This window comes from Gallus gallus, chromosome 2 (genome assembly GCF_016699485.2).
Source record: "Gallus gallus isolate bGalGal1 chromosome 2, bGalGal1.mat.broiler.GRCg7b, whole genome shotgun sequence".
NCBI classification, from domain to species: Eukaryota; Metazoa; Chordata; class Aves; order Galliformes; family Phasianidae; genus Gallus; species Gallus gallus.
This window is the reverse complement of record NC_052533.1, coordinates 127,006,159-127,019,713: the sequence shown is the minus strand read 5'-3', so window position 1 is coordinate 127,019,713 and position 13,555 is coordinate 127,006,159. Positions and strand designations below refer to the sequence as shown.

The 13,555-nt window shown below is 38.4% G+C and overlaps 1 protein-coding gene across 11 annotated transcripts in view; it reads right to left on the bottom strand.

Annotated features, from left to right (window-relative positions):
- MATN2 (matrilin 2) overlaps window positions 1-13,555 on the bottom strand; it is a 69,560-nt gene that overhangs the window by 35,142 nt on the left and 20,863 nt on the right. For 10 of the 11 annotated variants that reach the window (XM_040695902.2, XM_040695904.2, XM_025148052.3 and 7 more), the window contains 3 exons: window positions 10,656-11,225; window positions 5,925-6,047; window positions 1,373-1,495 (listed from right to left, as the gene is read on the bottom strand). In XM_040695902.2, the coding sequence (XP_040551836.1) occupies window positions 1,373-1,495; window positions 5,925-6,047; window positions 10,656-11,225 (816 nt within the window). Of the gene's footprint in view, window positions 1-1,372; window positions 1,496-5,924; window positions 6,048-9,304; window positions 9,393-10,655; window positions 11,226-13,555 lie in introns of those variants that run through there. The other variant, XM_040695906.1, reaches the window with a different exon arrangement.

The window sequence follows — 13,555 nt, the reverse complement described above, 5'->3', positions numbered from 1 at the left end:
TTAGCTCCTCAGAAAACAGGAAGAGAACAAAATAGTAATATCAGCTGATGACACTAAGTATGAATATGTCAGATGAAAATATATGGTAAAAAGAACCAGATACAAGAACCTGCCAAGAGAAGTCATGAATTTTCTCTTTCAGATTGTATTTACATCAGCAGCTGAGAAATGCCTGACCTTTACACAAGTGAAAGGCATGAGGATTAGCTAAGGTTACCGGATGAACGTCTGTGGACGTAGCAACTAACAGGCCTTCTTGTCTAAATATCCATAGTCAGCTGCATTTTCAAAACATTTCAATTTCAGAAAGCAGGTACTTAAAATGTTGTAGTAGTGTTCAAAGTATGCTAAGGTTAAAGTATGTGAAGACATGTAAACAATTATACATTGAGAATATGAAGCCACACATAAGGGAAGGTTTTTAGGAGATGAAAGTAGAGTTGATTTTCTCATGTTACCCCAAGTTTCATGTAATTTTAAGTCTAAAAAAACATCAAAACCTCACTTTTGTGTCTCAAGTGAACATGCAAGCGGAATTTTCAATTTCATACATAAATTCTATCTATTTTGCACCTCAAAATAGGATTATTCTGCAAGATAATCACTCTTTGAAGGTAATAAGAGAGGGACTGTATGACATTAGAGTTCTCAAAAAAACAAAAAACAAAACAGAAAAAAACCCACAAAGCAAAAAACAAACAAGAAAGTGTAAATTGACAAAGCTGCTTTTCCTGGTAATTTGTAGTGGCCTGCTGCAAGACTTGGGGCCAAGCATTCCACTTGGATTTACTTCCATGGAAATTCAGCATATGTTTGAAATTAAGCACGAATTTAAGTGCTTGCCTGAAGAGAACACCTAACAAATATTTTTTCTTTAAAGACTCTCTAGGTTCTTATGTATGAGTGTGTGTTTGTGTGTGTGAGCGTGAGTGTGTGCATGTGTGCTTGATTCTAGAGGATAATATTTTCCTGAAATGTGTGGGATTAAATGTTTATGAGAAGGGTGCTAGCCTAAGGAACTAGAACATCTTAAAAATATTTACTGTGTATTAATGAGGAAGGAGTAAGAAGTGAGATGCATGTATGGTAATAACGTTTTCTTGAAAAACTGTTATATTGTATATCATGTTAGTACAATGTTGATCATGGATACCCAAGAAAACATTAGGTACATAATTTCAAGACAGTAGTGTTACTTGCTGTGTGATAAGTAAACGCCTATAAACATGCCAACATGTATTTTTCCATATTTATCACTCATGTGAGAGAGGAGAGCTTCTCATCGTTAGGTCTAAACTGGTCATTACTTCACATCTGACTTCTCTTTGGTTTATTTCAAGAGACAAACACAATTGGCTAAGCTCATACTCACCAACACAATTCTTCCCATCCGCATCAAGCTCATACCCTTCGTAACACTGACAGACATAAGACCCAGGCGTGTTCACACAAATCTGCTCACAGTTATGCTTCTCCACAGCGCAGAGGTCTTGAGCTATAAGGCAGAATGGTACAAATATGAAGTTCTTTGACCTTCTATATTGCACAGGTTGACTATAGACTGAAAATAAATTTCAGGAAGCTATGAAGAGCTCTTTAGAACTGAGCTCATTTTAGCACAGAACATGCCAATATTCTGTCAAATAGAAAAACTCTTACACCAGTGAGAACAACCACTCAAGGCTGAGGAGCTCATTCCTTCAGCTGAAGGCAACAACAGTTACTGGGACACTGGTATTTAGTAGATTTGCTTGAGTGTACATTTCTCCAGGCTTACTTCATTTGTATTGAAAAGTAATTTTGGTATTTGTGTCTTTTTTATTTTTTATTTTTCCTCTTTTGTGTTCAGCCCCCCTAATAAGCGATGAGGATGGAAAAGGAAAGAAAATGAAAATAAAGCAAAAGATTCAGGAGTATTTAATTTCTGAGTTTTATCATTTTTCTGTTTCATGCGAAATACTGCAACAAGTTACCCCTCCCAAGCAACAAGTCTCATTAGAAAAATTACTACAGCAAACATGGTCAGTTCAGCTCCTGGTGTAATGAAACACATTTGTCTGTCTTGAAAACAGACCAAATAGAGTAGCTTTCTGAGAATCCCAAGTTTCCCCAGTGAAATCCCTGGAAGGCAGAGTACTTTGTGTTGCTCAGGATCAGGCCTGGAAACTGTTCAACACATAATTATAATATACAGAAAACAAAACAAAACAAAAAAACAACTCGTTCTGGAACATGTTTAAGAACACTAGCCAAACAAATACTAATTTTATTTTATAGCTCTCTGCTTCATATCATGTGGCACGATGAACAGCATAAACAGTAATTTAACACTCTTGTTCCAATATAAGCATCCAAAACTAAGTAATTTTTTTCAGTCACGTATGCTCTTCTGTACTATTTTGTGTATTAACGTGAGATTTGAGCATAACTGCAGGAGAATGAAAGAGGTGAAACTAAATAAGCAGTGCAATGGGAATAGAACAGCCATTATCTGCCATAGCCACTTTTCTCTAGAAAAGTTACATCAGATTTGGTGAAAGAAGCAAACCAGAGGTTTTCATCCTTGCATGGATACAAAACCACCTCAACGATTTCCATCTTTTGCATGGATGCAAAACCATCTAAATGACATAAATGCAAGAATATTTTATGTTGAACAAAAGAACGTTTTTTTCCTGATTCTGTTCTGGAAGATAGATGAGCTGAACTACTTTTCCTTTCATGTGGAATGCAACAAATCACAAATATAGCACTTATTTTTTCCTTCCATGAAGTACTGAAATGCATTAAGTAACAAAACTACCATCCACTCAAAAGAGGAACGCCCTTTTCCAGCCTGGAGCAAAGCTGTTGATTCATTGCTGATTTAAGCCATTTGGTTAATGGCTTTTAAGAATTGCACAGTGACATGCTGTACTCTCACAACATAAAAAAGGGTTCCAAAAGCTGAAGAGAATATATATTTATGTACATGCAGTTTACTTTTTTATTCACTGTTTAATTTATTAAGTATTAAAATATACACGTGAGGAAACTGCTAATGAATGAGCTAACAAGTACACTCAAAACTTAGATAAATACATCTGTTTGATGTTGATCGTGTACTGCACTAAACATCAATATAATGTAGATTTATTTTACTTAGAGGACAAGTGAAGAACATGTTGGCCCTGTGCACTGGTGAAAAATAAACAATCTATGAAAGTAACTAACATGGTCAGAGACTTTGGGTTCTTCTATCGCTGCTCCTCACCCTCACTCCAGAAATAAGCAGTCCAGTTTGTCCAGCTTTGGTCCCTTTCTGTTACTTCTCTGAGCTTTTATACTGTTTTAATTAATATAAACTATTTATATAGTTTATAATCTAATCTTAGATTTTGAGTGCAATTGTTAAAACTAGCTTATAGTTTGGTAACATAGAAAAATGGGTTACAAAAACATGGAATGACTCGTGCCCCTTTCATATTTAGCAAACTCAGAACTACTATCATCTGGTTGATGACCAAAACAAGCACATAGCCAAACATATCGTGTGTGATAGATAAATAGGGAAAACTGTGTCATAACAAAACATTTAAAAAAAAGAAAAGTAAAGCAGCGAGTTTTGAAAAGTTGTATAGAAGCAACACATGCTATTATGCATGGGCCATCAGGAGGAAAGCCCCACACAATTCCAAAATTCTCTTGGAAATTAATCTGTAATTCGCAGCAGTGCAGTGACTATAAGCTGAACTACTGGCTAATAAAAACAATGAAAATATAACACAGTACAACAGAAGACATAATAAACTATTTTTCGTACTTGCAATTAAAATTTTCTCTATTTTCTACCCTTAGTTGAACCAAATTTATTTTCCAGTTTTAGCAGTATTGTTCTCCAAACTCCATTGTCCAAACTGATGTTAGGGGTGAGGACAGAAAAAATGTGTAAGAAGAAATTTTAAGAAAGGAGAGATTTTGTATTTTAAGTAAATTCCAGAACGCTCAAAGAAAAAGAATTCTTCCTTCAATTTTTTTTCTTTTTCTTTCTTTCTTTTCTTTCTTTCTCTCTCTCTTTTTTTTTTTTTTTTTTTTTTCTGTGCTAGGAAATCTAGAGCACCAAAGGAGTTTAAAACAAAGGTTTAAAGAATACAAAACTTTAAAATGAGAAGCATTTTAAAAGGGAAAAAAATGGAAAGAAGTGGTTAGGGAATATTACTGAAATATGATTGCATAGTTGGAGCCTTCATTTGGAATTCCAACCATACATTTTGGAAGCACAAATGCAAGGAAGCAGAGAGAATAGGCTATGTAAAAACTGTTCGTGTCACTACTCTTGTCTTGGCTCAGCTGCTAAATCAAGCAATAATTAGAAAATATTTCAGATTACGTTTAATTTTTTTGCTGCTTCTTAAGGAAACAAAAGCCTGAATAAACATACGAATAAATGTTGAATAAATTGTTGAAAACACTAAACATAATTCAGACAGCTGTGTATGACAAATATCTACATTTGATAAGGGATGCTGGTAAGAAGGGCAAATAAAACAATGATTCCTCAAACTAGCTCATCCCCTGCCTCAACACCACAGTAGGTGAACAATTCAAAAGCAATTTCCTCCTACAACCCAAAGAATCTGAACATGTCTCCATACACCAGCAAAAATCACCATACAATTCCAGTGCTGACATCCGCTTGACCCCATATCAAGTTGCTGAGGCTCTGACTAAAACTGTGTCCCACTACAGATGTAAGAGCCCTCAATCTGCAAAGTCCTCTCAGATACTGACATATTCCCATTGTTTCAGTCATCACAAAGGAGACAAAGAACCCTTTAATCCCAAACTACTTGATTAAGATGTTGAGCATCCTGGGGCAGGATCTGAGATTGCATCCGTCCCCTCATCTCTAAATCACATATTGTGAGGGGGACATCCTCTGCCCTCACCGTGATGGCTTTCTCCACCTCTTTAAAAACACATTTTTCAAAATAATTCTTGCAATTAAAATCAGTTTGGCAAATTTGGTTTGAATCCATGGAGTTTTGTGGGGTAAGGAACTGCATTTTTAGCCAGTGTATTTTTCACAAGTAATAAAACTTATTACCTCACAATTAATTCAAAACAATTGTGGATAGAGAAATAAATTTGGCACATCTTTCTCACGTAGCCTGCTGTTAATTGTGAAGAAGGAATACAAAACAGACAAAAGAAATGAGATGAGAGGCCACCCAGAGGGACCTGGACAGGCTGGAGGAGCGGGCCCATGAAAACCTAATGAGGTTCAATAAGGCCAAGTGCAGGGTGGCGATGCACTGGGACAGGTTGCCCAAGGAGGTTGTGGATGTCCCATCCCTGGAGGCATTCAAGGCCAGGCTGGATGTGGCTCTGGGCAGCCTGGTCTGGTGGCTGGCAGCCCTGCACATAGCAGGGGAGTTGAAACTAGATGATCACTGTGGCCCTTTTCAACCCAGGCCATTCTATGATTCTATGATTCTGTGAAAATAGAATGGTAAGTTACATCCCAATTTTCTAGTATGAGCTTTATCGTGCCTTACTGTGCCACTTAGGAAAAGCAACCAGTAGGCTGCTATCTAGACAGGTTACTAATTAGTTGGGATCATTTAATATGAGACGATGAAACAGTTCTTCCTTTGACTGTTGTTTCATTCTTGAATTTATTATATCAATAAAATTCAAACGCAACTTTATATAGTGACAGTGTACTACTATTTGATAATTAGCTTGATGTATTTCACAAAGGCTTACAAGTACTTCATTAAAAAAAACCCGCAAGAAACACAACGTCACTTTTTTAGACTCTTTGTGATTACAAAATGTGATCATACAACGAGTTCAGCTCTCCTTTATGAACCCAACTCAAACCGCTGATGTTAAGTGCTTTTGAGGGGCAAAAGGAAGTATAGTTAAGAAAGATAACATACTGCTGCAAGTCCTCTGGTCAGCGTTCAGGATGTAACCTTGTTTACATCTGCATACATAGGAGCCTGGAGTATTTATGCAGAAATGATCACAGCGATGCTCAGCTATACTGCACATATGGGGCACTGAAAGAAAAAAGTAAGAGGTTATTAATCACTGGGCTTGCTTATTTGTTGTCACAATTCAATAAGAAATGGTTGAAAATACTGAAGTCATTTAAAAAGAACTGAGTTAAATTTCAACAGTCAAGACAAAAATGGAAGCTTAAGCCTACGTTTGAGTATAAAAAAATCCTTACCAAACAGAATTATATTTTTACTCCTAATAAAAATAGGAATTTATATATTATCTGTCTGGTTGACATTGGTGACATCCTTTTGGACATGAAAACAATTATGGAAGAGAGACATAAACAACAACAAAAAATTACAATAGAGCATCTGGAAACACTAATTACTTGTTGGTTCCATGAAAACAATGAAACAGGCACCACATTCAAATTTAGAAATAAGTGTAATTTAATTACAAATTGTTCTAGAGAACATTTAATTTCCTGAATGAAGTACCCTACAGCACAACACTAAAAAAGAACGAGTGGAAAAAAAACGACCTGATGAAGAATCTTCTTTGCCAGTTTATTACTTTTGAGGAATGTTTGGACAAGATATGACTACAGTGAAGTCAAGCATCTCCGAAACTCAATAAGAGGAAGCTGAGCTGAGCTACACTCCAGAGTATAACTGGTCCTGAGCCTACTTTTTTTTTAATCTGCTCATATTTTATGCCTCTAATAGCAAGTAGTAAAATGCAACAGACTGACAGGAAGAAAAAAAAGCAGACCTATTCTGCCAAATTCATTACTTAGCTATTTTTTTTTTCTCCATATCAGATTTTCTGTGGGGAAGTAATGAATCTCATTGACTTTTTTCTTCCACTGGAGCACTGCTGGTACATCATTCCTATACTATACAGGTGAATTGTTCTCAGAGAATAATGTGTGGAAAACAAGCTGTTTTTCTCAAGGACAATTAGGGATTGATATGCTCATTGTGCTGCTAGGTTGGCAAACATCAAAATTTATGGAATAGATATTCAACAGTAATTTTCTAGCAGCCACCGTAGAAGCCAAATAAATAACTTCACACGTAACATTCATGGAACTTCTGTGAAAGAAAAAATAGTGTTTTTGTGATACATACTATTTATTGAGTCTTTGGAACAGTTACCAAAGTTATGCATTTATTGCTAATACAGAAACCACCACAATTCCCAGATCTCTTCATCAGCTTTTTTGAACTCATCTTCTGCTATAACGAAACATCTCAAGTGCTTTTATCTGTGTGAATACACACCTGCTGGTATTAGTCTCTTCATCCTTCTGTCTTTCTAAAAGTAAAGTTCTACCCTGGCTGTATTTCACTGGCTTGCAACATCAGGTACAGTTTGTTATGACCAAAGCAGCACTTAAAATATGACAAATTAAAAACATAATAATTTCAACAGTTTACATATCACAAACTCTCACCATATTCGCCCATAATATTCCTTCAAAAACAGTCAGACCTCCAGTATCAAATCTTGTAAAGCAGTAAAATAAGAGTATCCAAAAATGGAAGGGGAGGGGGAAAAAAAAGCATCCCCAGCAACTGAGTTCATTCTGAGAATATATTGCTGCCGCTGCTGCTTGTAACTGACTTCATATATCACTTATTTATTCTTTTTCTGTGGTGAAAGAGGCTGTTGTTTGTTCGACTTCTGCCTGATTTGTTGCAGGAGCTGTTTGGTGGACAAAGCCAGGGACTGAAATAATAGAAAGGATTGTATGGTTTTGGAATTTGAATGTGAGCCTTGTGAATTAGATTTTATCCCCACCTTTGTCACAGGTTCCCTATTCGACTTTAGACAAGTCAATAATATCAGTATCTTCAAGGACACATCAATGTTCACGCTCTGTGTTTTCAGCTAGAAATACCTGCAACTGGATTTGCAAGAATGCAGGGCTCTCAGCTTCAAGTGATGGATGCAGAGTTGTGGCTGATATATTCCATCATGCTATAAATGCTAAATGCTCCAGAAAATCAGATCACTGAGTGCTCTCAAAGTTTTAAAGTTAGTGGATGATGCTGACAGTTTTAGCCCTGATTCTGTGTTTTTGTTCCTCAAGCATAAAATTAGGATGACACCACTGCCTATGACAGGAGAATAAAAAAGACTACTTGCTTCTGACTGCTCCAGCCCAACTTCTTTGTCTTCCTCACTCTTCTTCTATTAAATCTTCATCTCCTTTCCTGGATTCTATCTCCAATTCCATTTCCTTTCTAAGTTTTCACCTCATCTCACTCCTCATGCTTCTGATTTCCCAAGACATTGCTTCCTCCTACTTCACCTTGCTGACTGGCAATAGCAAGAGGTCCATGGGATCCCCTGGCCTGAACTGTGGTATCTTGCACCACTGAGCCTTTAGGAGCCAGATGCAGTAACCACAGGGAAAGCCCACACAGTTTAAATGGACTTTTCTGAGAATTTATTTGCTAAGGACTGGGAAATCCCTGATATCTATGGGGTAACAATGGCTAATTCATTTTACTTTTTGTCTTGCTCACAGAGCTTCATCATTTGGCAATATTCTTCTCTTAACTTCATAGGAACCATGAATGCATAGACATAAGGACAGTCCAAATACAAGGACAACTGAAGAGTCCAATTCTTTTCCCAAGGCATGTAGCCTAGCAGATTATGACCATAGGGGTGCCTTGAATTGATCCAGGAAAGAACCAAGGTGTCCAAGGTACAACGATGGTCTCTCTGGGATCACAGTGGGGACTTCTAAAAGCTAACCACGTTTCCTGGGAGGAACCTAGGTGCTCCAGGGAGTGGGGGCTATGAGACACCTAGATTTTCTCTTAACAGCAAGTTGAATCTAGTCAGCAGTGTGCCCCGCAGCCTAAAAGGCCAACTGTACCCTGAAGCGCACCAGCCAAGCACTGCCAGCAGGTGAGGGGAGGGCTTATCCCACTCTGTTCTGTGCAGCTTCACCTTGAGCACTGGGTGCGGGTTTGGGCACCAAGATACACAAGGACATAAAACCAATAGAGAGCATCCAAAGGAGGGTAGTGAAGATGGGGAAGGCAAGACATACAAGGAGCGCTGAGGTCCCTGGGTTTGTGCAGCCCGGAGCAGAGGAGCTGAGGGGAGGCCTGATGGTAGCTGCAGCTCCTCACAGGGAGTGGAGGGGCAGCGCTGAGCTCTGCTCTGTGTGACAGCGACAGGGCCCGAGGGAATGGCATGGAGCAGTGTTTAAGCTGAAATCCACAGAATGCTGGCACCTTAAGTTCTTTGTTGAACTTGTCTTAGATTTGTAAGTGGTTGTTTTGCATCTCACCTTCAGTTCTTGAAACAGCAAATGTTGTGGAGGCATTCCCTTAGAAAGGGAGGCAGCAGCAATCCTTGTGACCTCCATATTCCTCCATCTGCAGGGTGAATGGTTTTATTGAGGATCATGTATATTTGGATTAAAGGTGAACTACAAAACTTTAATTCATTCACTGGGCACTGCTTAGTCAGAAAAAAAGGAGTAAGTAGTACTTGTACTGGATTTGTTTCTAAAATGCTATTAAAAACCCAATAAAATTGAATTTTATATCACTTGCTATCTGTTCCATTTAAGCTCTCAACTCATGCTTAGTTTACTTTTTTTGTTGTTGTCTTTTAAATGTACATTGTGCCAGCAAATAATACAGCAAGTTAAAAACAGGAAAAAATCTATTATGTGATGATTGTCCGTGATGGTGTCTTGAGCTGATGCAGTTCAGCTGGAGCTCTGTTGCTCTTAGAAACAATTCTGGAAAAGACCAAGTAAGGAAAATTCTCCAGACTATCCTGACAATAAGCCTCAGTTCTTTCCTGGCAAAAGTGTCCCTAGAAATGATTGAGCATTCAATATCATCATGCATTCATTTTTTGGACTCTGCTGGAAATACTTCATTTTCATGCCAAATCTCTATGAAGATCCTTCAAACTTATCTCAGAAAAAAACAAAATTATATCAAGTGCCCAGACTGGAGTAAAATGAGTTATGCATGACACTGTATTTGTAAAGGGTAATTTTTTATCTGGGAGTTACAGATGGAAGTGATTTCTCTATTGTAAATTAATACCTATTAAAATATTACTTACTTTACGGAATGAATGAAAATCACGGTAAAGGTTTTTCCTAACTTCTTGTATTTAAAATGGATAGAATACAAATACTACCACATATTTGTATAGTTATGCCTCTTCCACTCACAAGGCATTCTAAGAGATAATTGTTTGTATTTACTTAATACAAATCTGGGTGAGGAACACCTACAGAATCTTTTTAATAACCAACAATAACTTTTATCAATCTGAAGTTTCAGTACTAATGGAAATCACTTCTAAAATCAATAGACGAAACAACTTATCTAAAGTAGCAGTGAATAGGAAAATCATGGTATGTGTGTTTGCCTTGCTGCTTACGACCACCAGGAATTAGATATTATGGCACTGAGCAGTAGAATTAGCTTTTCTTCATATGTATGATTGTTGTTCTGAATACTGTCTGGCTAGTTTCCCTTTTTTTCAATGCACATATTCTAACAGATTATGTTTCATATTAACAAAAATAATAATAATGACAATGCATGACTTTTTTTTTTCCCCCTGTGTTTTACTTTCATCTATGCATTCAAACCAATCTATAAAAGCCTTACCACAAAGTTTAGTCTGGAAGACAGAGGTCAGCGTTTCAATCTGACTGAAATTAGCAACTAGAAAGATGTGCTCTTCGTGTGGCTCACTCCCAATGGATTTGAGTGTGTTCATATCCACTCTTCCCACTCCAATGGCAAAAATCAGAATTCCAGAGTTGCGAGCTTTAGCAGCAATTTCTCCCACTGGATCCTGCGGTCTCCCATCTGTCACTATCATGATAATGCGAGGCACGTTTTGGTTCAGAGGTCGAGCTCCTTCTGACTCTGAAAACGCGATGTTCACAGCATACTGGATAGCCAGTCCCGTCATGGTGCCAGTTGCCAGGTGCATCATTCTCCTCACTGCTCTCTCGATCTCCTGTTTCCTCCTAAACGTCTTCAGAGAGAATTCATGTTTGACAGTGCTGCCATACTGAATCAGGCCTACTCGAGTGGCATCAGGACTGACGTCCAGGAACTGCAAGATCGTTAAAATGAACTCTTTCACTTTTTCAAAGTCATAGGGACGTACGCTGCGAGAGCTATCAATGATGAAGACAAGGTCCAGACGTTTGTTGTTACAAGTATTTTCTAGAAGACAAAACGAAAACAAAAATACAAGAACTTTTAAATGCAGATCAGATTACTTAGACCTGAAGTGTCAAACACTGTCCCTCTCTACTCTATCCCTGAGTACCGAGTACAGGTCTAGGGCCACCAACACAGGAAAGATACTGAGCTTTTCAGGAGGGTCCAGAGGAGGGCCACAAAGATGACTGTAGGGCCGGCACATCTCTCCTATGAAGACAGCCTGAGAGAGCTGAGCTTGTACACTCTGAAGGAAAGGCTATGAGGAGACCTCATGATGGCCCTCCAATATTTTAAAGGAGATTATAAACAGGAGGGAAATCAATTTTTTACATGGGTAGATAGTAATAGAACAAGGGAAAGGGTCTTAAACAAAAGGAGGGAAGATTTTCATTAGGTGTCGGGGAAGGTTTTCATTGAGAGGGTGGTGAGGTGCTGAAAAAGGTTGCCCAGAGATATTGTGGATGCCCCATCCCTAGAGGTGTTCAAAGCCAGGTGGGGTCCTGGACAACCTGATCCAGTATTTGATCTAATAGTTGGCAGCCTGCAGCCAGGGGGTTGGAACGTGATGATCCTTGAGGTCTCTTCCAACCCAAGTCATTCTATGATACTATGAAAGATACTAAGTAAATACTCTGCCAAGAGTTGGAAAAATACAGGAAAAAAAAAAAAAAAACAACAACCAGGAAATGCTATACCTAATGCTACTTCAGTAATCTGAATTTGGTTTCAAGTTAATGACAGTATCTGCCTGTTACATGACCAGTAGATCAGTTTTTATTTATTTATTTATTTATTGTGAGATCAGTGCTCAGAATGGGCACTGCTGAGATTCTGAACTCATACCCCACACCTGATGGAAATCCTCTCTGAATTACATAGTTACTATTAATTTATTTTAGTAAGGCTGCACCTTAATGCTTTTTGTTGTAGGGCCTGAGAATTTAGAAATCCTAATCGGATAACACTCTGATGACGAGGTAGTATTGGCCCTTTGTTACAAACAAGGAAACAGCCAGAGAGAAATACAGGTCAAAACTATCTGCTAATTGGAGTGGCTGAGATACCAAGGAACTGATTTTTCATGAAACTTGGCATTAAAGAGCACTTTGCATGTACAAAGTACAGCTCTCAATGACGTCAACTGCAGCTGTGAGTGCTCAGCACTTCTGCAAATCATACCCCATGATTTCAAACACATAATTAATGGTCATCTGGGAAAAGCCTAGTCTATTGGACTAGCTCAGCGCCACACAGAAATTCTGGGGCTGCATCAGAGATAAAATCCACTTTTCTACAATGGCATCCAATTCGGAAAAAAAGACCGCCCATACACTTCCTGTCATTTTCTGTTTCAGTTGTCAACATGGCCCTTTTTTTTTTTTCTTTTTCCCCTCAAGAGCCACAGAAATACCACAGTGTATGGCTGTATCTGAAAACTGCACAGGCAGGCAGACCAAGCTATCGTGGGCAACAACAGTCATGGCTGCCTTCTGGGCATGCTACAAGCTTTCAAAAACCCTGGGTACACTCACTGGCTCCTGCTCAGATTCCAGTGCAGACACGTGCAAGTTGCGTGATGAGAACAGATAAGGATTGACCGTTTGCTGGTTTTGCCCATACAGAAAGTCAGCACGTGGTAGGCTTGAAGCAAGCAGGGGGGGGTGAGCTCTGAGCCTTGCCACAGAAGGCTGTGTATGGTAACAGTTCAAAAGGAATCTGAAGGACTTAATAGGATGTTGGTGATGAGAAATCAACTGAGGTTTAATAGAACAATTAAAGGTAGCAAGAATCTTTATCAAACTGCAGTAGAAACCTCCTCTCACTAAGCTGAGATAACTCTAACCAGAAATCTCCCTTTCTGTACAATCCAATTAAGTTCCCAGAGCACTCTTATCCAACAGGGCATTAAATCAGGCAAATGCCCTGTGGAAAAAAGTAGTTGTTTGATTGTATAATTAAAGGTCATGTCATACAGCACAAGTACAAGTGGGCCAATCAAAGACTCGACTGGAATAACATCTGTCTGCAGACAAGCCTTTTCATGAGCTCGCTTGTGGCTGCTGATGAATGCTAACCATGTATTCCTGCCAAGGAAAGGGGTGAGAAGGATGCCTATTTTCACTTGTGAGCTCAGAAGCCTCTTTCATGGATTACCAAGAACGTTTGTGGGCATAGAATAAAAATGCTCTTTGCTGACAATAAAAATGACCGCCTGGATTTATTCATGTGCAGTCTACAGTATGGCTTTATTCATGATAGGAATATGCTCAAGTTGCTTATTCTTTCAAAATCAGAGGATGTTGAGCACAAGCCAAACTGAGCAGAATAAA